Raw genomic sequence first — 25,754 nt, forward strand, 5'->3', positions numbered from 1 at the left:
CTGTAACGCTACTAGGCTGGCCCAGAAAAGGTTTAAATGTCAAATTCACTTAAGTTGCATTTGTTTGCACCATCATGGAATTTTAATGTGTATTATTTATGGTGACAGTAGATTACAAGGTGTAGAGAAAACTTGGGTCTTGGATAATGGACCATTTCATCCTCAGACTTGTAGGAATACACTTCTTGGTCTTGAGACCAATATTTTTCAGTTATGTATGCAACTGCCTTTATTACACCTGGTTATCACAATTCAACTCTCAGGTGTTGCAGAAAAATCTACCTCTTTCAGACTGTAGATGGAAATAACTGTGAAAAATATGATGCAGATATCTTCTAGTTTGTGCTAAACACACTGCTTTATTTTTACAGCCCACGTCTTTCATGAGGATATGAATTGTTAAGAGGCAGTCTTGTTTTGCTTTTCAAAGACATTTTGTAGAGATTTTTCACTAATGTGAATCTGATTTTATCTACTTGATTCTGTATAGATTAAGTAAATATGTATGATGAATTTAACAGCTTCTGTGTATTCTTTTACTACCATGTTGCCTTAATTGTGTAACAAGTCCAAAGGTACAATTCTGCCCACTTCTACTCAAAGTAGATATATGCACATACCTCCCCACCCCTACACCAAGCTTATAAAAGAATAAAGCAAAATTTATTTTAAAACTTTATTTCTGCAAAGCCAATCAAGAAGTGTTGGAAGGAAAAAGTGTAAAAGTTATTCTTGCATATTTGGGAACAGCAAGCACTTAGTTTGAGAAAATGAGGACTTAAAATAGTTGAATCAAAGGCAGTACCCTGCTACTTGTATTTTAAAACAATGGTGATGTTCTTTCTTAAGCAACATTCTTTTCTTCCCTAATAGCTACAATATGATACAGTACGCAACAGCTCACTTGAAAGTGCTAGAATCAGAGGGTAAAGAACGCCATAAGCCATCCCACTTAACATTTCTACTATACAATGCCTTTTTGGCGCTTGACAAATCAAGCATTTGTGTAGCATTACATTCAATAGAAACACGTTTTGTACTTTGGGTTTAAGATCCTTGCCCCTCCAGTTCCGATGTTGTGACATCTGACTCTTCGTCATTGTAAATATTTTCAGCCTGGAGATAACCAAATAAATTCACAGGTAAAACTCCCTATGGTTTTCATAAGATCATCTAAAAACAGAATTTAATACCTATCCAGAATTTTACTAGTTTTTTTCTTTTTACATGTCCCCCCTCCGCAAAATTTAAGGAAAAGGTAGGCCAGTATTCTCAAAAATTATTTGCCAATATGTAATTCCACATATATACCTTTGCCTGCCATGCATTACTTATTTCGATCATTGTTCATAAGAGGCTTTTCCCAAAAGCATTTCTAGCATCATTTAGAGGGATCTACAGCCCAGATGTTTATGAAAGGCTTGGTTAACACCTAAACACCTTAAAAATGTCAAGTACTTATTAGCACTCATAATCAGAGAACTTGCTGGTATCATTTGAATGCCTTGACATTTCCTTCTTGTATCCCTCATGCCCATGACACAGTACAGACACTGGAGACAGTGATGCTAAGACCCCAGTGGATGAAGAGTAGTAGCAACAACAAAAATCGGACAGGTGCTGCATCTGTACAGAGGTTTCTCCTGACCCAACAGGTGCTATAAATAGTGGACAAAACACCAGTATGGAACTAAAGATTGTGTTGTTAAAATGGGAAAAATTATTTTAAACTGTTTCCTTTCTACAAATGTTAGGTATAATATGCACTATTTGAAATAATGCTATTATATTTGAAATAATCCTATTGTATCACTAGTAAATCTCTGCCTTACAAAATAGTCAAGAAAAATATTTTAACTCACCATTTGCCATATCTGCATGATGTTATCCTCAGACACTGAGCAAATGACCCAAGGCTCATTGGGGTTCCAGCTAAAGTCTGAAATCTTGGCAGTGTGTCCTCCATGAATAAACTGTTAATAAGAACAAAAAAAGCTTTGGTTTTATATACTCTCCTGTTAATCCTGATTCTTATATTAAAGATTTTAAAAATAGTTTTTACAGCATCAGTATTTCAACTGGGGGCAGAGGCACTGTGCCATGGGTTAGATTTAGAGCGAGGGCTTTAGGCTCAGTGATCTACCTCATCCACTTTACAAATTTACAAACCTTCAGAAAAGGTGGTAGAATATAGTACAATGAATACCTGACCTGTTTACCCTTCACCTAGATTCACTAAGTACTAATATTTTGTTTACATATGTTTTACCTCTATGTGCCTGTACAATGAAATGGCTAAGTACCTCAGCCTGCATCCCTTAAGAATAAAGTCACTTTCTGACCAGGCATGGTGGCTCATGCCTATAATCCTAGCACTCTGGGAGGCCAAGGCAGGAGGATCGCTCAAGGTCAGGAGTTCAAAACCAGCCTGAACAAGTGCCAGATCCCGTCTCTACTAAAAATAGAAAGAAATTAATTGGCCAACTAAAAATATATAGAAAAAATTAGCCAGGCATGGTGGCACATGCCTGTAGTCCCAGCTACTCGAGAGGCTGAGGCAGAAGGATTGCTTGAGCCCAGGAGTTTGAATTTGCTGTGAGCTAGGCTGACACCACAGGACTCACTGTAGCCTGGGCAAGAAAGTGAGACTCTGTCTTAAAAAAAAAAAAAAAAAAAAAAAAAAAGAATAAAGTCACTTTCCTACATAACCACAATGTCGTCTCCATACCGAATATGAAGAACACTAATCCAGCATTGCTTGCTGGTATACAGTTAGGTAATCAATCTGTTTTGAGCACGTCATGTTAAATACTCTTCTACACTGGGCCTCCCTAAGCAGTCTCCTGGTTCTCCCCTTGCCCACTTTACTAAAAGAAAGGCATACCTCTTGCCCATCCTCAATCTTTCCAAGGTACACTGCCCCAGGGTGAAAGAAAATACCTGGGGCTCCAAAAGTGTAGCTCCAGAGTCTCCCCAGAAGTTACACCTAAACCAAGAGAACTTTGCTAGAAAATGCTGAAAGAGGCAGTCTTATTTCCTGCAAGAGATGACCTCGTGGGAAGGAACTATGCCTTTTTTACTTTAGAATTAAGATTCAGAGTAAATAGTTCTTCAAGGACATTAATACATTGTTTTCAATTGTGAAGTCACATTTTCTGACAGTCTGATTTGACTCCTTAGTTTGACAATGAGGTGTCTGTTTGCCAATTAGGTTATCTGCAATGTAACTATCTAATAACCTTATTAGTTTCAAAATGAGGTAGGGATAAACAGCTTTTCCAAAATACTGTTAAGGAGTACACAAGTGAAAATATTTTAAGATCACTGGGGCTTGGAATACATACAAGAGTTATCAGAGCAAGATAGTGTTATGTTAAAATTATAGTTAGAATACAGTTGACTACTCCTAAATGTCCCGATTTCAGGCTCTATTGTGAAGAGCAAAAATCTAGTTGATTTTCTCAAGGACCATGAAATTGTTGCAGAGCTATAATATACAAAGTAATACACTTTCCTCTTCCTGTGATAGCAAAAAATAGCTGGAAACCTTGAAAACATTATGCTAAGTGAAAGAATCTGGCACAAAAGACCACATATTGTATGATTCCATTTATATGAAATGTCTAGAATAGCCCAGAGCCAGAAGTAGATTAGTGGTTGCCAAGGGCTGGAAGAAGAGGAATGGGAGGTGATAGTTTCTTTTTGAAGGGATGAAAATGTTCTAGAATTGATTTGTGGTGATGGTTGTATAAGTCTATGAATATACTAAAAATCACTGAATTGTACACTTAAAATAGATTAATTGTATGGTATATAAATTATCTTAATAAAGCTGTTATCAAAATAAAAAATAAGTGAAATAGCTGGGAACGCCCTTTCTAGAAAATACTCAAAAACTATGAAGCCTTGTTCCACAAAATAGACTTTTCAGAAAAAGTTGCTCAATATAGAAAAAAATAAATATTCAAATGCTACCATCTGGCTATAGCAGTTTATTGAGAAATACTCTTCTTTCCACTTAGCTTTGACTTGAAACCCAGAGAAATACTCTTCTTTAATGAACAGTGCTACAAACCCTCAACATTGCTGGGGTGTCTGTGTCTCATCACACCCAGTTTCTGTCCAGAGCTGCTGGGACGTGGCAACTACCTGGCTAAGGAGTAAAAGGGCCAAGGTGTTTGTTCAAGGTGGGACATGGTGGGCACCTTCTGCTGGCAGGGCTTAGTGTCAAGGGCCTTCTTTACCTTTTTCTTGAGACAGTGTCACTCTGTTGCCCAGGCTAGAGTGCCGTGGAGTCAGCCTAGCTCACAGCAACCTCCAAGTCCTGGGCTCAAGCAATCCTCTTGCCTCAGCCTCCCGAGTAGGTGGGACTACAGGCATGCACCACCATGCCCGGCTAATTTTTTCTCTATATATTTTAGTTGGCCAATTAATTTCTTTCTACTTTTTTTAGTAGAGATGGGGTCTCACTCTTGTTCAGGCTGGTCTTGGAACTCCTGACCTCAAGCAATCCTCCTGCCTCGGTCTCCCAGAATGTGAGGATTACAGGTGTTAGCCACCTCGCCCAGCCTACCTTTTAAAACTTGTGATCAAAGTACAAGTATACAAAAACTAGTACTGGCATTTAGAACTAAATAAAACATGTTACAATGATGAATGACTATCTGCCATATGACTAGAAGAGACAAATGTGAATTTAGAGCAAAGACAAAGAACCACTGCTAAGTCCTGCAATGCTTCACAGAAAAGTGTACACTGAAGAACTCAGAGAGACAAGAAGAATGAGGAGGACAGACATTACCACATAATTATGCCTTCAAGGGACAGAGGAGATGTGAGATGATTCAATTAGAAACAGGAGGGAGACGGTGGGCACTGCTGGCACCAACAAGGTCAAGGAAGCATTCATTTTCTAGGCAGGGAACTTAAAAATCAGATCATTAAAAAATCTTTTCCATACTGTTAGAAAGTGTTAAGTACTGCTAACTAAAGAGCAATTATACTCACACCCAACCCTCAGAAATATTAGAGTTAAAATCAGTGAGGAATTACTACACACTATCCCTCAGGACCTCAAACTACTCTCAGTGAAACATTCGTAAACCCCTACAGGGCTCCACTTACTATTTCTGATAAATGCCAAAGCCCAATCACAATAACCTCCATAACCTCCATTTTGAAATCATCTGCAACAGCTAGAATTTGAAGTTTGGGCTCATTTTTTAGATAAATGCACCAATGACAAACAATGTAATCTGCATATGACATTACATCTTCTGTAAGAAAGCCAAAGCATACCAGGAGTTCTGGAGGCCCATCTTCTGCATCTTCTGCTGATTGTTCTTCTCCAATTTTACTATTAAGAAAGAACATAATGCTTTCATTATTGAAATTCTTGTAGCATCAATGTATGCTAAACCCGTATCAGCCCAGAAAGCTATCTTAAAATGCACACACACTCAAAAACCCAATTTATTTTTATACTACAATTAGCGTTGGTTTTTTTAAAACAGAGACAAGGTCTCCCCATATTGCCTAGGCTAGCCTCGGAATTCCTGAGCTCAAGTGATCTTCCTGCCCCAGCCTTCTGAGTAACCGGGACTACAGGTGTACACCACTGTGCCCAGCTAGAGTTTTTATATTAATTCTTTGGTGGAAGGATGGGATGTTTACTTCCTGGGAGTTAGAGGTGTTCATGATTGAAGTTGCAGAATGAGAAATTATTGTTATTAATAAACATCAATTCAAAATTCCTTCAATATTTTAACCTTGTTGTTTACTGCATTAGAATTAAAAGGTGAAGAGTATATTCCAAAAATCTACACAAGAAATGGTGCACAGCCCCTACACTTCACTGTTAAAGCTTTTTGCATTCCAGGAGTGAAATACAATTACACATCAGTACTATAGATCTGTCTAAAGATATGGCAACAAAACAACTTTAACTATAAAATGTATAAGCCAAGGAAAAGCTTTTAAGGTCTCTTCTCTTCTCTTAAAAAAAAAATCTCAATTTGGAGAATTTGCCGGTAATCCCCCAACAGTGAAATCACTCTTTAAATTACTTTATCTTATATCTAGCCAAAAGATACACGTACTAGTAATAACTGCTTTAAAAAAATTCAAAATACACAGCCTTCCAAATAAGACTTTCTTTTTCCCTTCCCATAAAACTGACTAAAGAAACCTAAACATGCAGGATTGCTAGACAAGTATATTTCTTTCCCCCCGTCAGGAATATGGTTGCTAACACCATTTTAATCCTGAATTTTACCTAGTATAATTTTAGTATTACGTTATAGGTTGAATGTGGTGGCTCATGTCTATAATCCCAGCACTTTGGGAGGCAGAGGTGGGAGGATCCCTTGAGGGCAGGAGTTCGAGACCAGCCTAGGCAACATAGCGAGAACCCGTCCCTACAAACAATTTAAAAATTAGCTGGGTGTGGTGGTGTATCTCTGGAGGCTGAGGCAGGAGGACCACCCAAGCCCAAGAGTTGAAGGCTGCTATGAACTATGATGGCACCACTGTACTCCAGCCTGGAAGACAAAGCAAACTCTGACTCTTAAAAAAATAAAAAATAACAGTTATGAATTAATTATAAGAAATTACACACAATGCCCACAAATTACTAGCACTTTTAGGGGCAATACAGTTGCCAGGGCATCAGACTTCCAAACCTTGCTGTAACACTTCACACAACCACGATATAATTTTGTCTTAGGTTTTTAATTTACCACTAAAATTGTTTTTAAATAAAAATACAAGAATGCATCCAAATATCTGGTTTAAAGATTTTCTACATCTTCAAGCATTTTTCATGGTGAGTTTGTTCCATAAGAACCTTTGAACATGAGATGTTTTAAGTTTTACATGCGATGCAAGCATTTTATTTTGCAGTGTCTCTTCCATACATCGAAGATGGGTCTACTGTCTCCCTAATTAAGGCAGCCTTAGTTTTAACATACAGGTTGAGCATCCCCAAACCCCCAAATCTGAAAAGCTCCAGAATCCAAAACTTTTTAACCACTGACATGGTGCTTAAAAAAATGCTTGTTGGAGCATTTTGGGTCTTGGATTTTCAGATTTGGGATATTCAACTGCTAAGCATAATGTGGACATTCCAAATCTGAATCCAAATCCAAAATCCAGAATCAGAAACACTTCTGGTTTCGAGCATTTCAGATAAGGGATATTCATACCTGTACTAAATTTAGTCCATTTCAAAACAATACATTTAATACAAGCAGGAAGGGTTTTGTTTGTTTTTTTTGTAATTCTATGATTTAAACCTAAGATGACATCTTATGGAAAAATATGTAACTGAGCAACTTTATAGTGATTCTAAATTCTCCAACAAAAAAAAGTAAAGGGGTCTGAAATTCTTAGAACAGCAACTCTGAAGTCAAGCAACTTAAGAATTGGTAGCAAGTCATACAATGGGCCCTGGGGAACATAAACTCTCTGACAGCATAGGCTGTCCTTGTCACCTTCACAAAGGTCTCCCCAGCAGTTACACTACCCACAGCAGGAGCTCACATCTGCAGAATGAATCAATGAAAGCACAGAGGAGCAAACAGTACAAAAACTCTTAAAAGAATAGTCCTGCTGCGCGCGCGCGCACACACACACACACCTTCATGCCTGAATATCAAGAGATAAACAAAACTCAAAACAAAAATTTATTTCACAGTTCATTTGCTGATTTACTTCCTTTTATAGAACAAAGGCTTTTTTTAGGAAGGCACTTAAAAGTTTAATATTAGGCTTATTGAAGTGGGATTAGGAAATTGTTTTCCTAGTTTATGAATCATTACATAACCTGCCAGATTAGCGTATTTCTTCAGTGTCTTATCATAGGACTCCAAGTTACCTTAAATCCCACACATTCAGGCGGCGATCAGTTCCACTTGAAGCCAGAATAGTTTCATTATGTGGAGACCAGTGGACCTAACAATAAGTATTTTGAAAATGTGTTTAGTGAATCATCCGTTGCTAGGTTTGTGGCTATTGTATCTGTGATATTTTCCCATTTTGTGCTCTATAATCTTATCCTCAGCCTAAAGCCCTCATCCCCTTGTCCCAGCCTACCAAATGCTCTGAAATGACCCAGCTCCAGCCTGTCCCCAGGAAGGTCTCGCTTCTCAGTACTGCGCAACTCAACTAAGGGTTCCAACAAACTTATTCAGCACTATAACCATCCCAGAAGCTTTTAAAATTTTCAATGAGGTGTCTCTTAACCCATGCAAATCTCTATGTTAAAATACATACAAGACATTTTTTCATTAGTGGACCCACCAATCTGGTATACCTTAACTGAAGAATCCTTGGATTTTGCTTTTCAAACTGATCCTGTTTTGTGATGATTTTCCCTCTACTTCTAAACTAATAACCTCTCAAAAAGCTCTAAGTTATTTCTCACTAGTTTACTCATAACAGTAAAAGAGTGGGCTAAGAAAAAAAAAAAGTCCCATGACTTCCATACGAAAGAAAAAATTAACCCCCTCCCCCCTCCCAAAAAGTTACTGAAGCCTGACATACAGACACCAGAAAACAGACACGTACCTGGAAAATTTCATCTTTATGTGATTCAAAGGTATGAAGTTTTAATTTTAAGTTACGCAGATCCCATAAAGCTACGGTCTGAAGAAAAATGATAAATAAAAATGAATTTATTTCTGTGCTTTACTTAAGAGTTTTCAAATATCTGATTAAAGCACAAAACTGCTTTTGTAAACAACATGCAAAAATTTTGAAACCTTATCCGCAGAGCCGGTTGCTAGAATGAACTCGCTGTAGGGATTGAATGAGAGGCAGTTGACCTCAGCAGTGTGCGCATCCACCAAGTGGCTCGGTTTGGAGGTGGTATTGGACCTGGTGTCCCATCTAAAACACAAAGACAGAAAGCACACAGGACCCAAGAAGGATGCTCAAGCCTCCTAAGCTTCTCACACACTCACACTGGGCCCCATGTTAGTGTCATTCCACTCAGCGCCACTGACACATTCTAAATCTATGGAGAACTCAGGCTCTATTGTTTCTGGTTCCTCTTTTATTAGATTCCTTGTTTTAATCACCAACTACTTCAAGCATACATAAAATACAGACTTTGTAGAGAATAATATAACAATTTATTTTATTATCTACAACTAGCCTTGACAAATTTTAGTATTTTGTCATATTTGCATCACATATTAATTCGTTTATAAGATAAAAAGTATTATAGGTGGTTGAATGCAGCCCCATGGCCACATTCTGATGAAACCATTCTCCTCCCTGACCTCCAAGTGAAGACACTCTGGATCTCAGTTTTGATATTTACCACTACTAAGTATGTTCCTTCATATTTACATACCTGTTTTTCTTTTTTAAATAAACCATGTTTATCCACAGAGCACAATAATTTATGTACAAAGGCCATTATATATGTGTAATTTACTATATGTCAATTATACCTCACCTAAAGCTATTTCTTTCTTTCTTTTTTTTTTTTTTAAGGCCATAACATAACTTCAAAAAAGGAAATCAGACCACAATCCACCACAATCACTGACTGTCATTCAGGTCACCTATCTAACATAATCCCATTAAACTTTCCACCTTACATCATAAGTTTCTGATCATCAGCGACTGATCCAAACAATGACTCGTGCAGCAGATGCCAGGCCACATCCTCTACAACAGCTGAGTGGCCGGTAAAGATCGCTTTAGCATCCACAATTTTGCCTTCCTTTGGTCCTGCGTTTATATCCCACAGACAGACAGTCTGAGGGAGAAGGGGGGAAGAACAAAAGATGTAAGAGACTGAACTTAAATGCTAACACCTTATTTAAAACACCTTCATTAGAAACAAAACTATTTGACTATATAAAAGTTAGAAATAAACAGGAGGGAGAGGAAATATAAACAAATGGTAGAGTGTGGGTGCAGCCTCCATGTCAGATGCAGAGGGGAAGGAAACTTCACTGTAATGAGGGGAGGGGAAGACTGAATATGGTAGCAGGCATGGGACACTTGGGTTGGAGTTTCTACCTACATATACATTCAGACATTCAAGTATCCAAAATTCATCTAGATGACAACAAATTACTGAGAGGCGTTCAGTATCTACTGAACAGAAATGAACATCCTAAAAATTCACATTGGGTTGAGAAGACTAGGAATTAAAATTAAAATGTGCCTCTTAAAAAGCAAAAGCCTTTTAGACAAGTCTCTCACTTCATGGCAGAAACCACCACAGACATCAGGAGGTTTGACAGTTGAATGACCCTGGGCCAAAAACCTCTACTAGTCTAGTCAGAGAGGTCAAAACTTGGGGCCTACAGACCCCCACAGTGTACTCTTCGAAACATCAGCAGAGCCCAAGGAGAGGTCACAGGGCCTTCCCTGGGCCTCAAAGATCACAGCAGCCCACAAATCATGAGGCTTCATGATCTGGGTTTTCTTTTGACATCCTATCACAAAAAGAGTTAAGAGGAAAGTCTTAAGTTTTTAATGAAAAAATACTGCTTTGACCAGACTTCTTAGTCAAAGAAAAAAAAAAAAAAGAAAAAATACTGCAAGCTAAAGGGCAATGATTCTCATTCCATGGTTTAAAATAAGAAGTAATTCCACCAAGGTATATTAGCGCTATTTTAATTCTACTGGGAATATATGGGCTTCATTGCTTTCTAAGTCACTTATATGAAGGGGTTTCTGAAACAAAGCTATTTCCCAGCACATCTTCCTAGTAACAAAACCTTTTCTTTACACAATACATATGCCCTTAATCTGTTACTTACACACTCAGATATCCGACTTACACGCACTGAAGAGAAAGGAACGTGTGGAGCTCTTGCCATCACCCCTGTTCCCCACCTCAGAAGGACCCTGGGAAGATTAGCACGATGCCTGGCACATGAGGAGCCCTTGGTAAATGTCAGCTATTATTATTATCAGCAATTTCCAGCCTGGTGTCTTCAAGAGGTACTAGTAATTAGGTTACTGAGTACAGCCTGCCTTCTCTATTTGGGAAGCCATCCCACATACACTTAGAGGGAAAAAGCTTATTTTCAGAAAAGCAAGGCAGATGCTTGCTTCTCTGGTCTCCTTAGCAGCTGGGATGCAAGAGTGTGACACAGGCTCTATCATCCCCTAAGACTTTGCTGGGGGCAGCAACATCCACTTTCCAGGGTGGCCACAGCGATGTCTTTACTGGCCTGACTTGGGTCATGGATTTGGCCTCTCCTCTTTCTTTCAAGGCAGTTTTCCAAGCTTCTCTCTATAGCCATCACAGCAATTCTGTGAGCCACCCTACCCAATGCTCCTCTACCAATAGATTCCTTTTCTGTTGAAATCAGCCAGAGTTGGTCTTGGCTGCTTATAACTAAAGAACCTTCACTGAGGCAATTATCTACTTGCAATACTTCAAAGTAGCTTAACAGGAATCACAATCAACAAAAATATAAAGGTCTGCCAAGTGACTGGCCCTGTTCTAGGCACAAAGATATCCTAATGAAGCAGGCAAGGAACCTACACTCATGAAGTTAATATGAAATGCTAACTCTGGCCAAGTTACATGGGCTTTCAAAAGCCCCAGAAGCCTATTCATCCTATGGTTGGAATTATATTAAATGCTTTTTGCTTACAGTAAGGGTCTATGAGAGAAGATATGGGGCTGTGAGTGATAAGAATGCCATAAACAATGATCTACGGTAAGTTAACACGATCGCTTTGCATTCATGTGGTACTTTTAATTGTTAATACATTCAGCGTACCAAGGCAATTCAATAGAGAAAGATTAGTCTGTCAACAAATTGTGCTAGGAAACTGGATATCCACATGCAAAAGAATGAAGTTGGACTCCCTACTTCACAACATAAACAAAAATTAACTCAAAATGGATCTAAGACCTAAAATGAAAGAACAAAAAGTATAAAACTCTTAGAAGAAAACACAGGTGTAAGTCTTTGCAACGCTTGATTATGCAATGATTTCTTAGATACCAAAATTACAAGTGACAAAAAATACAAAAACTGGACATCAAAATTGAAAACTTTTGTGCTTCAGAGGACAACATCAAGAACATTGAGGCTAGATGCAGTGGTTCACGCCTGTAATTCCAGCACTTTGGGAGGCCAAGGTTGGAGGACTGCTTGAGGCCAAGAGTTCAAGACTAACTTGGGCAATATAGATAGACCCCCACATCTCTATAAAAAAAAAAAGTAAATAAATAAATACAAATTTAAAAATCAGCTGGGTGTGGTGACACCTGCCGGCAATCCTAGCTACTCAGAAGGCTAAGGGAGGAGGATCCCCTGAGCTCAGGAGTTTGAGCTATGAGCATGCCACTCTACTCCAACCTGGGTGATGGAGTGAGACTCTGTCTCTTAAAAAAAAAAAAAAAAGAAAACCCATAGGATGGGAGAAAATCACAATGAGATTATCACTTTACACCCACTAAGACTGCTGTAATAAAAAAGACAGACTAGCATTGGTGAGGATGTAGAGAAATTGTAACTCTTATGCACTGTTCGTGGGAATGTAAAATGAGCAGCTACTTTGGAAAATAGTGTGGCAGTTCTTCAAGAAGTCAGTTACCATATGATGCAACAACTCCTAGGTAATTACCCAAGAGAAATGAAAGCATACACCCAAACAAAAACTTGTACACAGATGTTTATAACAACATCGTTCAAAATAGCCAAAAAGTAGAAACAACCCAAATCTTCATAAACTGACAAACAGATAAGCAAATTGTGGTATAGCCACACAATGGAACATTATTGAGCCACAAAAAGGAATGAAGTAGAAGCAATGTTCCTTGAAAACAATATGCTAAGTAAAAAAAGCCCAATAGAAAAGGCAACATATTATATGATTCCATTTATATAAAACATCAAGAAGAGAACGCTATAGAGACACAAAATGAATTAGTGGTTACCAGGAGCTGGGCGAAGGGGAGAGCAGGGAATGACTGCTTAATGGGTACAGAATTTCTTTTGGGGATATTTGATGAAAATATTTTAGAATTAGTAGCATTGGGTACACTCTTTTGTGAGTATACTAAAACCCACTGAATTGTATACCTAAAAAATAAACTGAGAAAACACTTTCTATTAATCATGGCCCACACTCTATAGAGTTTCCATTATAAGAGCCTAGAGGTCCTGTTTTAAATAATGGGAGGCCTTCTGCCCACCCTCCCTCCATTCTAAGGCTACTTTAAAAGAGCTTTATGGAATCCTAAGACTCTTAACAGGGCAATCTGAAAACCACCACTCTAAATTCTGAGAAAAATGTTATCACAATAATCAGCAGTATTATCTTATAAAACCTTTCATCTATACAGTGCTCCTTCAGTGCAGAGCTGTCTGACACTTTAACTCTCAGTATACAAGCAAATTACGAAGAATGTTTTCTCACATGGTCATCAGATGCACTTAGGAGATGTCCACTCAAATTAGAATTCCAGGAAAGACCATAGCCTTCCTTTTGGTGACCTCTTAACCTAAGATCAGGATTACATTCTCCACTTGGGTCTAAGAAAAAAAGAAATACATTAGCTACTAAGTTATTACGTTTATCAGAATTGCTGAGAGCAAATTCTCACTCCTTCATTGAATGAGCTATATAACAGCCAACTGCACTTAAACAGGACTTGGTCTGACCCACAAGCACTTTGAAAAGTGGTTCTCTCTGCTTCATTTTAAATACTCAATGCAAACTGAGCTTCATGACTATTAAATGACTGGTTTCTTTGGAAAATCTAATATTTATCTCCAACACAAAATACCTAAAATTATAGCTATCTCACAAATTTGTGTAGTAGTAACCCCATTCCCCGACCCCTAGTCCATTTTTAGAAATATTTCTAACACAGCAGGTCAGTCCTTGCATCCCTCTAGGGTAGCCTGCAACCATGAATGACCCTTGGCCAACTCCTGGGAATGTGACCCTCGGGAAGTTCTTTATGCCATTGACTGATGCAGCTGTACACACCCAGAGCAGTGGGGCATGCTGTAGGGACTTGTCAAGACTTGTAGGACTGTTTATCAAGATTCATGATATATTTGGCTTCTCTGCTTGGGTCCTAAGCTTCTATAACCATGGCTGGTCACAGGGCAGGATAAGCCTATGTGACAAGGCCTTCATAAAAACCTCAGACCCTAGGACTTAAACAGGTTCCTCTGGACAAAGACATTTAGCATGTGTTCCTGTGATTTGCTGCTAGAGACAAAGCACGTCCTGTGGGGCCCTGGCAGAAAAGGGCTCAGAAGCCTGTGGGTGACCTCTCTGGACTTCATCTGTGTATCTTCTCCCTCCTGCTTTTGCTCTGGGCCCTTTGCAGTAATAAACCTTAGTTAGCCATGAATATAAGCTGCTATTAGGCTCTTATGGCAAATCACTGAACTTGAGGATGGTATGGGACCCCCAAAGTAATTTTTAAACCTTTAAAGATTACAGAGTATACTACACACTTTGACCTAAGTCATTACCATTTTGCATCAAGAAAAACACTCAAATAATGGCTTGACTTTGTTATTACATACCTGGTTTAGCAGGATGTTTTGTATAGTCAAAAACCAACACATCGGAAGATGGTGTTTTTGTAGCAATGATGTGAGGATTCTGCGGCATGTAACGAGCACGGTTTACTTCTCCTTCATGATTAATTTTAATTTCACATTCAATTTTTCCTGTTACAGAACCAAAGCCACCAAATTCTAATGTGAGGAGAAAGAAATAAACACATACATACACTTGGGATTAAAATCCACAAGTTGCTTGGTTTAATCAACCCAACAGATTTTAACCTGACAGAATACAACACAAATTGATGACACAGAGAGAAAACCCAAAAATGTGGGTCCACCCTTCACTTGGAATTTATTCATTTTCAAAGCCCATATTGATACCTACCTTATGGCAAGTTAATTCAGTTCCACCTTAGATTTAAAACAACTAAAACTAGCCTCTTTCAGTTATAAAGATGAGATAGTTATTCTCTAAAATTTCAAATAACCACAAAATAAACAGACCAACAGCTTTTTAGCACAAATACAACTCATTTGGAAGTATAACACTGAATTAGCATCTTATTTTAGGATTCATCCAAACAGGAAAGGTTTTACCCTCAGGACTATGAACACTTTTTCAGTCTAAAGTCAGAAACATCCTCAACTCAGAAACCTAAGCTGACTAACCCCCACCCATCCCTAAGATACACATTGATCCTGCTAGCATACTTGGTTTAACTGCCAAGTGCGGTGCCAAGGTTAACCTCTCTATCTGGTGCATGAATAAGACTATACTGTTGAAAAGTCATGAAAAAGGCCTTGTAAAGTAACAAAGCCACATAAAAAGTATGATAACTTCTGAGAAATAACAAGATGTTAGCAGAAAGAATACAAGTAAAGAACATTTAAGCAGATAGAGCCAACAAGAACATTTTCTTTTTTGTGCGCACAGATAAAAACTTGAATTAGTTGCTGACACTTAAAAAGTTAGCAGAGTTAACAGTGCAGTTATGTTATTTCTTCCTGCCCTTTATTGTCTCTTCTTTGCACATTCTTTAGCTCATCCTGTGTCTTAGGTTAGGGACCACTAACTCAAACGCCTAACAAAGCTAGGCAGGTAAGTAGTAAAATAGACTGGAGTCTGGAGAAAACACACCAAAAGGAGTAAAACCACTTCTCAGTTCTAGCCAGTTCTTACTATGCGGGAATGCTTAAGGAACACTGGCTCACACGTCTTAACAGCAGCAGCATCTAGCCATTCTTCCTGCAGCAAACAAAGCTCACTATTTCAGTGTGGCTGAAAACCATATCCCAATCCACGCAATTATCCTAAAGCTTCCCCACTCACTATTCTCACGTGACTACATGCAAAAGCACCCACTTCCCTCTCAGTACTTTCCATCCTGTCAACACAAGAAGTGTGCCTCAGCATCCGAAGGCCACCCCTCCCAATCCTGTCACTTTCTACCTCCTGAGACTTTGCTCTAAATCTGCTCTCCTTTTGACTTTCAACATCCCATCCCTGTGGTCTCCAGTGGTTCTAACCCTTCTGCTACAAAGATATTCAACTTTCCCATTTATTTTAGTTAAAATAACCTGAACAGCTCTCCTTTTTAAGAAATTGGGCTTCCAGGTACAATTTGCTTTGAAGAGAGTTTTGTTTTCTCAAACTCAAAAGATTGAAAAGCCAGTTTTAATGACCATAATATCTATTAAAAAATAGAATAACTGAAAATTTTAAAAAGTGTTAACTGTGAATTTTTTATTTTTTTAATTATTATTATTTTTTTTTTGAGACAGGATCTCACTTTGTTGCCCAGGTTAGAGTGAGTGCGGTGCTGTCAGCCTAGCTCACAGCAACCTCAAACTCCTGGGCTCAAGCAATCCTACTGCCTCAGCCTCCCAAGTAGCTGGGTCTACAGGCATGCGCCACCATGCCCGGCTAATTTTTTCTATATATATTAGTTGGCCAATTTCTTTCTATTTATAATAGAGACGGGGTCTCGCTCTTGGTCAGGCTGGTTTCAAACTCCTGACCTCAAGCAATCCACCCGCCTCGGCCTTCCCCAGTGCTAGGATTACAGGCGTGAGCCACCGCACCCGGCCAACTGTGAATTATTTTAGCTACTTGTTAGAAGGTAATACATTGGATGTGTAACTTTAATAATATATCTATATATTATAGAGACTAACTGTTAAACCGAAAGCCCAATAGGTATGTATTTCAGGACTAAAAGCCATTAAAATCTTTCTGATTACAACAATATTTACAGAAATAAAGTGTGAGGTTGTGGGGGAACGAACTGTAAGTTGTGGGAGTAGTAAACTGGGTAAATCCCTTTGGAAAATAGTTTTGTATTATTTTTAATTAACAATGAATACACCATACAACCTAGCAGTTTCACTACACTAGATGATATTTTATTTTCAATAAAAAAACCTAAAGCAAATCTTAGAAAATATATGATCATTAAACCATTTTGGGCTGTGAAGAAAGAGTTAACCCAGCAGGTCTGGTTGCTTAATCCTCACATCTCTGAGGGACACTGGGGCCATACTGCCCCCTGCCCCTCGGCCAACTCCTGGGAACATGCACCTCAGAATGTTCTTTATGTCGCTGATGGATGATAACTTTTGTAGTGTACACCTGGAGCAATGGACCATGCTGTACCAGTTTGTCAGGGTTGCTTTGCACAAATATCAAGATTAATGACATACACCTACTTTCATTATTGGGGTCCTAAGCTTCAACTGTCATGGCTGGTTGTCAGCAGGATGTGCCTTACACAACCAGCCCCCCAAGAAAGCCTCAGGCCCAGAGACCCAAATGAGCTTTCCCTAGGCAGAAATATTTCACACATGTCCCTCTAGTTTGTTGCCAGAAAGAAAGTACATCCTGTGTGGCCTTGGACAAGACTTGTGCCAGACCTCCCCAAACTCGCCGATGCATATCTTTTTCCTGCTCCTTTTGTTCTGTATTCTTTACTGTAACAAACTTTAGCCACAAGTATAATTTGCTCTTGTGAGTCCTTCCAGCAAAACTTGGAGTAGTCATGGGAATACCAAAACGGGAGTATGTATTGAACATTAAAAAAAGGTCAACAGCCCCTAAATTAACCATACTACCACTGTCCCTCTTCCCCACCAAAAATCCCCACTATTAAGTTTTTGGTATATATGTCTGATTTTTTTCTGTGCATACACCAACACATATTACTTTTACCAAAATGGAATACAGCGATTAAACATAACAGTTATTCACTTAATTTATCTTGGATACCTTGCCATACCAATGTGTACAGATTTTTCTCATTCTTATTAATTGCTTAGTACAATAATATGTTTAACCAATTTCCTATGAACCAACATCTGGGTTGCTATGTTGATCCTAATTTTTCAATCCTGCAAATAATAAATACTACTATGAAATCCTTGCACATATGTGTGTAATTCTGTAGTATAAAACCTTAGAAATTAAATAAACTGTTGGGCCAAAAGCTAATAATATAAAGCTTTAATAGCATATGCTTTGAAAGAGGCATACTCCTTTTGATATCAATATTGGAATATACAGTATACCTACCACCCTTGTCACTGTCACAGTGGGAAGCATCAAACTGTGCATCATCATTGGGAATATGTACTCGAGCAACCACCAGATGATTCTGCTCATCGGATGTATGAGTCCCCAGCACTAGCCAATGAAGGGCATAATCCTTTCCTTCCGGTCTGTTTAAGAAAGAAAATAAGTCACACTAATCCTACAAGAAATCTTCAGTTGATAACAAATTCAATCTAGTTCCCTCAAAACGTATTAAAATTTCTTTAGCAAATACATACTGAGCATTAACTATGTACCTGCTCCCACTCTGGTTACCAACTTAACAATCTCCACATGTGCAAATGTAAGAAAATAATCTAACCTCAACATGTATGCAGAGGGTCCACTTCTTTCCTAGAGCCATCCTCCTCTGCCTCGATTATCAATGTGAAAACTACCTTTTCTCAATAAGCACTCTGAGAAAGGTATACGCAGTTCAGTAAATAAAGACAAATATCTATACAAGAGTCTATCACTGATCCCTACCTATAATCATAAATCGTGACTTCCCACCTAAAAAACATTTGCCTATAGTCTTATTTTAATACACTAGATGTTTCTGATTTCCTAATAAAAGGCAACAGGTAGAATGGAAAGAATAGTGTTGAGCCAAAAAACTGGGTTTAAATCCTCGCTCAAACTAAAATTAGCTGTATGCAATTGCTTAGATCTCAACCTCAGCTGGGCGTGATGGCTCACGCCTGTAATCCTAGCACTCCAGGAGGCCAAGGCGGGAGGATTGGTTGAGCTCTGGAGTTCCAGACCAGCCGGAGCAAGAGTGAGACCCCATCTCTACTAAAAATAGAAAGAAATTAGCTAGACAGCTAAAATATATATATAGAAAAATTTAGCTGGGCATGGTGGCACATGCCTGTAGTCCCAGCTACTTGGGAGGCTGAAGCAGAAGAATTGCTTGAGCCCAGGAGCTTGAGGTTGCTGTGAGTTAGGTTGACGCCTGGGCACTCTAGCCCAGGGCAACAGAGTGAGATTCTGCCTCAAAAAAAAAAAAAATCTTAACCTCCCTGAGGCCTCAGTTTTTTTCACCTAAAAAGTAGGTTTCAGTGCCAATGGCACAATGCGAAACCCCTCACTTATGTTTATGGCACCTAAGGTTTGTGAAATGAGCACTCTCCATTTTACCAAGGAGGTCTTTTTTTTTTTTTTTTTTTTTTGAGACAGAGTCTTGCTTTGTTGCCCAGGCTAGAGTGAGTGCCGTGGCATCAGCCTAGCTTACAGCAACCTCAAACTCAAGGGCTCAAGTGATTCTTCTGCCTCAGCCTCCCAAGTAGCTGAGACTACAGGCATGCACCACCATGTCCAGCTAATTTTTTGTATATATATTAGTTGGCCAATTAAGTTCTTTCTATTTATAGTAGAGACGGGGTCTCGCTCTTGCTCAGGCTGATTTCGAACTCCTGACCTCGAGCAATCTGCCTGCCTCGGCCTTCCAGAGTGCTAGGATTGTGGACACCCTGAAGCCAAAGAATTTGCCGATGCCTCTTGGCACCTTGGTGATTTTTGCATTGGTATCCTATCAACAAGACTTTCCTATTTGCATTATCTAGAACAGCAATTTTCAACTGTACTCCATGGTCTACCTCAATAGAGAAAACTGAGTAGAGTAGTGCCCTGGGTGCCAACACCAGGTAGGTTAGACCACTTACCTGTTTATTTCTAAAGTTTAGTAGTGGTTTAAAGAATTCAGTGGTTTAAAAAAAAGTTTGCAGGTTACTTCTAGGCATGTAATTTAGTAATAACTTAAGAAAAACAAGATAAATTTTTACTAAGAAAAAACCAAAAACACATACTCTCCCCACCCCCAAGAACAGAATAGTCATAGGTAAGCAATAGCAACATGTTTGGAAAAAGACATGGGTCTTAGCTGATACATGCAGTCTGCCAAGAAAATGATGTGGCTATCAAAAAAGGTAATTAATTCCATCTTAGATAGTCTTTATATGTGGGGGGTGGGCAATGTGCATGAGCAAGTGCCCCCACACATATATATTTTAGAGGTCTTGCCACATTGCCCAGGCTGGATTTGAACTTCTAGGCTCAAATGATGCTCCAACCTCAGTCTTCCTAGTAGCTGAAAATACAGGTGCGCACCACCCAGCTGGCCCGTTTATTTTTAACCAACACCACACTTGGACAATGAGGCTCTAAGTAATGTATTTTATGAGGACTTGAACAAAATGAATCTTTACAGAGAATAGTGGCTTAAAAATGAAAGGGAAAGCCAGGTACCTGTAGTCCTAACTATTTGGGGGCTGAGGTGAGAGGACTGCTTGAGCCCAGGAGCTCGTGTCTGGCCTGAGCAAAATAGCAAGACTCCTTCTCTTAAAAGAAAAAAAAAAGGGAATTTAAACATATCTCATGATAAATATTTGAAAAGAAATATGAATGCTTGAAAGAAAGGAGGCACCACAGAGCAATGTTAGGACTGACATAAAAGGAAAAAAGTGACTTGATTTTTGTGAAGTTAAGCAGGAAAATAAGACCATCCAGGTAAAAGTTATAGGTAGACAGATCAATTTATCATAGGCCCCTTCTAAGGAGCACTGTCCCAAGATGTACTAGAAGATCCTAAAAATTCCTCTTGAATCAAATTCAATTATTCTACTTTCCCTTAACTTGATCATCGTATAAGGACTTTTCTTTTTACTACGAATCCTTTTACCTCCATAATTAAAACACAGCCTACTTTCCTGAACCAATCAATATGACGCTAATTTTCCTCCAATACTGGATACACCTAAAGGCTGAAGTACAAATGGTAAAAGAGCCTATCCATTTTCAGTACCAGCATTCTCTGACTCAGTAACTCTACTGCTAGGAAATTCACCCAACCATCACAAACGTATGGCCTATTAGAAGATAATTCTCAGCAGTACTGTTTGTACCAGCAAAAGACCAAAAATCCCATAAATATCCATCAGTAAGGAACTGGTGACATAAATTATATACTATATCCGTAAATAAAATTCTATAGCACCCTTAAAAAGATTGAGCATATCTAAGCATGCTGATAGGAAAAAGTCTTCAATATTCACTTCCACTGAAAAACAAGTGAATTTTCTACCACAAACACACAAAAAAGATGAAGATATAGGTATGTACCTCTCTACATGTTGGCAGGACAGATAAGAAATTAAAAACAATGACTGCCTCTGCTCTGGGGAAGGGAACTAAGAGAGTAAGGGATGTGGAAGGGGCACTTATTTTGCATTCTATACACTTTTGTACTGTCTGAATTTTTAAAATGACAGAGCTTTTTAGATAGAGAATAAATTAGTCTCAATATATTTAAGAAATTTCACAGGAGATATGAAAATAACTATCTACCAGTTTAAAAAAACAATTCTTTTTCTTTTTTTCCTAAAGAGACAAGGTGTTGCTATGTTGCCCAGGCTCAACTGGAACTCCTGGGTTCAAGTGATCCTCTTACCTCAGTCTCACAAGTACATGGGACTACAGGCATGTGCCACAATACCCACGGTAAAAACCAATTTCTTAGAGATAGCTAAATAAAAACTTTAAAAGCCTATCAATTATTTAGACAATTACCTAACTATTTAAGGACAACAGCTCAGCAAGTCCAAGCACTCATTAGGAAGCATGTTGTATATAAGCAGAAAAAGGGCATATGAGGTGGAGAAGGAGCAGTGAGAATAGCCAACATTTTTACTGTTCTGTCTGGTGATAAAACACAATCACAGTCCCTTCAGATCCCATATGGAACCCTGCAAAGCACACAGAACAGTCCTCAATATTCAAGAATGCAGGCTGCTTGGCATTTTCTCGCATTCTCCCAGCCACTGTATGTCCCACAACTTATTTGTATACAAAGAACACCATGATATATAATTTAATTAAAGCATTTTCTGTTAAGTTCCTAAGTGTTAATATAAAAGCAATCTGTCTGGACCAAGAACATATAGAGCTATTATCTTTAAAACCTTTAAACAAAATACATTATAGATAACACTTTTAAAAACTTACAGTAAGTAGCTTTCACTAAAATCTAAATGAAGAAACACAGAGCTATTTCAACCCTAACAAATGATTTCTGAACCGGAAGGGGTGGGAGAATCAACATCAGTCACCACTTGCTATGTAAGTACGTTGCACCAGGCACTTTAACATGCGTGATCTTAATTCCCTCAAGTGTAGGCAGTCAGCACTTACCAATGTCTCCATTTACAGACCAGACAACTTGGGGAGAGAGTGAAAAACCTGCCCTAGTTCACAAAGCTAATAAAAAGCAAGAGCAGGACTCAAACTTAAAGCCTCTGCTCTTTTCTACCATGTTACAATAGGTCAAAAAGACCCAAAAAAGGTAAATTAACACATTTTAAATCTGCTTAACAAGAAGACAAAAAGGCAAATGTACAATATGATGCTCTATTTGTAAATCTGTTCAGAGGTAATTGTAAATGTCAATGCTTAGAAATTTCCATAATTAAGTTCTTCTCTGTTTTTCCCACATCTCCACATTTACATTTAGGTTTTTGGGAACCCCAAGGGAAGTCTCTACCTGTATGGAAGTTAATGTTTGCATATGAAGAATCTGGGCATTATAAGAGTAATTTTATGTAAAATCCATCAAAGTTTGAGTTAATCCTCATTAAATTATATATGCCCACAATACACAACTTTAATATACTTTAAGAGCACATGGCCAAGCTCTTATGAGAACTGTAGTACAATGCAGGGGTTGCCTCATGTCTGGAGTCAAGAGGTCTGGGTTGGTAAGTCTAAGCCACCACTTACCAGCTGTGTGATCTTGGGCATGGCACTTAACCTCTTGAACCCAGGTTCCTCATCGATATATCAAGGATGGTAAAAAGTACCTACATCATAGTACTGTTATGAGGATTACACCAAATAAATAGCATTAAAACTCTTCAGATATGTCAGGCCCCATTCTAAATGCTCAATAAAGGTAGCAATTATTACCAGAAAAATTTTAGAACTCGTAAAAAAGAACACACTTAGGAAGACTAACAGCAATCTCAAAATGTATTCCACAGTATAAGCCAATAACACCACCTTTTCTATGGTCAGTTGTTGCTAAGCTCTCTTTCCCTTTGCCAATTATAGTGTATCCATCTTGGGTGCTGGTTATGTGTGTGTTCATTTTGTAAAAATTCATCAAGCCATATGATCATGATTTGTTGACTTTTCTGTATATATGTTATTTTTCAATTTTTAAAGAAATGCATTAGTCTGAGGTCCAGAGAGTTGTTGGTCTACATTTAAGCCTAAGAAATGTCAAATATATTCAGTTTTTCATCCAAACGCCATTAATCTCATAACAGATACTTTCTCCCCTTTTAAAATAGCACTTACACATCAGAAATCATCTCACAAATCACTTAAGTTTTGGAAATAAAAACCACCTGCCACCTCATCCAAGGGCTGATTACATACTTATGTTCTATGTACAAAATACCAAAACTAGGAAATTCAGAATGACAATTAAATTTAAGCAAACTACAACTTGCCAGAAACCCTTACTTAGTCACTTCAGGAAGCCACTGAACGGTAAGACTGGGCCACTGAAGAGCATGGGTCATAACCAGGTCATACAGAAATGGTGTATTCTTCTTCCAGATTTTATATTCTTCATTGATGACACGCTCCTCCACAGTATCTTCAAACACTGAAATTTGGAGAAAGCCCATACGATTAAGTGTTTAAGAGAAATCCGAGTCAGAATCTGTATACAGACACTGGAGGTCACCTCAAGATGGCCACACCTCACCCACTCTTTCCTTTTACCTCTAATTTGGACACCAACAACTAACTGCTCTTCCACACCGTGGAGAAAATAACACCAGGAAGCTTATTTTTTCCACTTCGAGATCAATACCTCCTGCGTATACCAAATTGGGTAATTACACCAACATCAAAATTGTCTAGCACGTTACAGCCGTTCGCACCTGTTCTAAGATGACGACTTGTACGTAGAGGGGCTGCACGACCCAGTTGGGGAGATAAACCCACGTGTAGCAGAAACCCATAGGCCTGCTCCCTCCATCCCCCGCTGGGAGAGGCCCCAGCTCCCACGACACCCGCGTCGGCAGCCATAGGCCGACGGGCTCCAGAACCACCGCCCCGCCCCCCCCCTGGCCGCGACCCCAAGGCGGTCGACGCGCGCGTGGAAGGAGCCGCCGTGCTCGCTTCCCGGCGGTGGCGCCCGCCTCCGCCCCGGGACTGAGGGCGCCGGAGGGAACGCAGCCGCGGAAGGAGGGAAGGGGGGAGGGGGGCCCCCGCTCTCGGCCCCGCGCCCGGCTCCGGAAGTGCTATGAGCCCTCCTCGCTGCAGCCCCGTCCCGCGCAGGCCCCTCGAGGCGCGCGCCCAGCCTTGCGCCGGCCCCGCCCCCCGCTCCTCACGCCAGTTCGCGCCTTTCGCCGGCGCGTGCCGCGGCCTCGCGCGCCCGCCGCCCCCCGCGGTCCCGACGCGCGCCGCCCCGCAGGGCCTCTTACTCTCTTTACTCGCCATCTTGCGTCGGGTCGTTCGCCCCTCGCCGCCGCCTCGGACTCCCCTTGGTAGCCAAGAACAGCCCGACTGCTGGCGCTCCTGCCTTTCCCAGGCACGTCACACACTCCTAATTCTCGAAGCCTGAGCTCCGTCTCGCAGCCTGGGTGCTCCCCAGGCGCCGCGTCCTTCTTTTCTGCCTCCTCCCCGCTCGCGGGTACCAAGGTCTGAGGCGCTCTTCTCTCTCTCTCCAAACTTGGAACGAGACTTTTCAACCCGCGCCTCCCAGCCCGCCCAGGCAGCTGAGCGCAGGCGCATCCGCTCTGGGAAAAGTGAGAGGCGGGCCTGGGAGCCAACGGCTCGGGCGCCCGGACCAATGACGTGAGGCGGGCGGGTTTCACGCGGCGTTCGGAGGCGGGCCTCTGGAGGTAGGCGGGGCGTTCCGCGGCAGGAAGTTGGCGAGGCGCAGGCGCAAGGGCTCGCCCGGCGCTCCCAGGGCCGGCTGCGGGGGCGGGTGGGGGCGCGCGGGGGCGGGGCGAAAGGAGGCGCGGCGTGCTGCCTGCGCTGGGGCCGCTAGCCCTGTGGCGGCCAGCCTTGGGGCCCGCGGGGCGTGGTTGCTAGAAGCGGCGGCAGCGGTGTGGGTGGGAGGGGGGCAGGGAGGCTGCCACGGCTTAGCCAAGCAAAATCTGAGAGCGAGAGAGGAAAATGGTTCCAATTCTCGAGAGATTACTGTGCTCTCAAAGTCTCCCAGATAATCACGGACATGCAATTCTCTGCACCCCTGAAAGGTTCCACTCCAGCCAACAGGCCTTTCCTGGGGCCCGGTCGGGCCGAGGTGGGGTTTGTTGGAGGCGAAGGCGACTTTTGCGGAGGCCGCGGGCGCTTTCTGCCTGCTGAAGTCGCTGGGCCTCCCTGTTAGGCTAAACATGCAGCCTGTGGTGGCACAGGCCGCCGACAGGCCTAACCTAACTTGAATTACATTTTCTTTAGTTTGCATGTTTGGGTCCTTAAAATGAAGGTTTGTAGCCTCTTAGTGCCGCAGGGGATTTAGTTCCTGCACTGGCGTTCCTATCTCATTCCCCGCCCCGGCCCCTGCTGAGTCATTCTTCTCATCTGCAGGGGTTCCAGGGCGACCCCACCCTAAGCAGGCAAAATTCTAGAGAGCGGGGCTG

General features: G+C 40.4%; 1 protein-coding gene across 2 annotated transcripts; it reads right to left on the reverse strand.

The window, feature by feature from the left end:
- Window positions 1–662: 662 nt before the first annotated feature.
- Window positions 663–24,919, reverse strand: RBBP7 (RB binding protein 7, chromatin remodeling factor). Of its 2 annotated transcripts, none has more exons than XM_012784727.2 (12): window positions 24,591–24,919; window positions 23,620–23,764; window positions 18,082–18,227; window positions 14,532–14,678; window positions 13,405–13,520; window positions 9,606–9,766; window positions 8,760–8,886; window positions 8,566–8,643; window positions 7,874–7,950; window positions 5,299–5,356; window positions 1,863–1,973; window positions 663–1,116 (listed from the first exon to the last, which is right to left on the reverse strand). In XM_012784727.2, exons 1-12 carry the CDS (start codon window positions 24,604–24,606, stop codon window positions 1,048–1,050), a joined length of 1,251 nt encoding a protein of 416 aa, XP_012640181.2. In that variant the 5' UTR covers window positions 24,607–24,919; the 3' UTR covers window positions 663–1,047. The 2 variants fall into 2 exon arrangements, with proteins under 2 accessions (XP_012640181.2, XP_012640180.1); XM_012784726.2 differs by having other exon boundaries at window positions 14,532–14,705; window positions 24,591–24,918.
- Between the last annotated feature and the right edge of the window lie 835 nt (window positions 24,920–25,754).

The sequence above is a fragment of the Microcebus murinus genome, chromosome X (genome assembly GCF_040939455.1).
Source record: "Microcebus murinus isolate Inina chromosome X, M.murinus_Inina_mat1.0, whole genome shotgun sequence".
NCBI classification, from domain to species: domain Eukaryota; kingdom Metazoa; phylum Chordata; class Mammalia; order Primates; family Cheirogaleidae; genus Microcebus; species Microcebus murinus.

What these genes read in the sequence shown, in the direction of transcription:
- RBBP7 (XM_012784726.2), bottom strand. An exon ending in AAAACATCCTGCTAAACCAG is followed by an intron (nt 13,521 to 14,531) that starts GTATGTAATAAC and finishes TTTTTTTCTTAG; the next exon opens with ACCCAAGTGGAGAATGTAAT. An exon ending in CAACCGGCTCTGCGGATAAG is followed by an intron (nt 8,644 to 8,759) that starts GTTTCAAAATTT and finishes ATTTTTCTTCAG; the next exon opens with ACCGTAGCTTTATGGGATCT.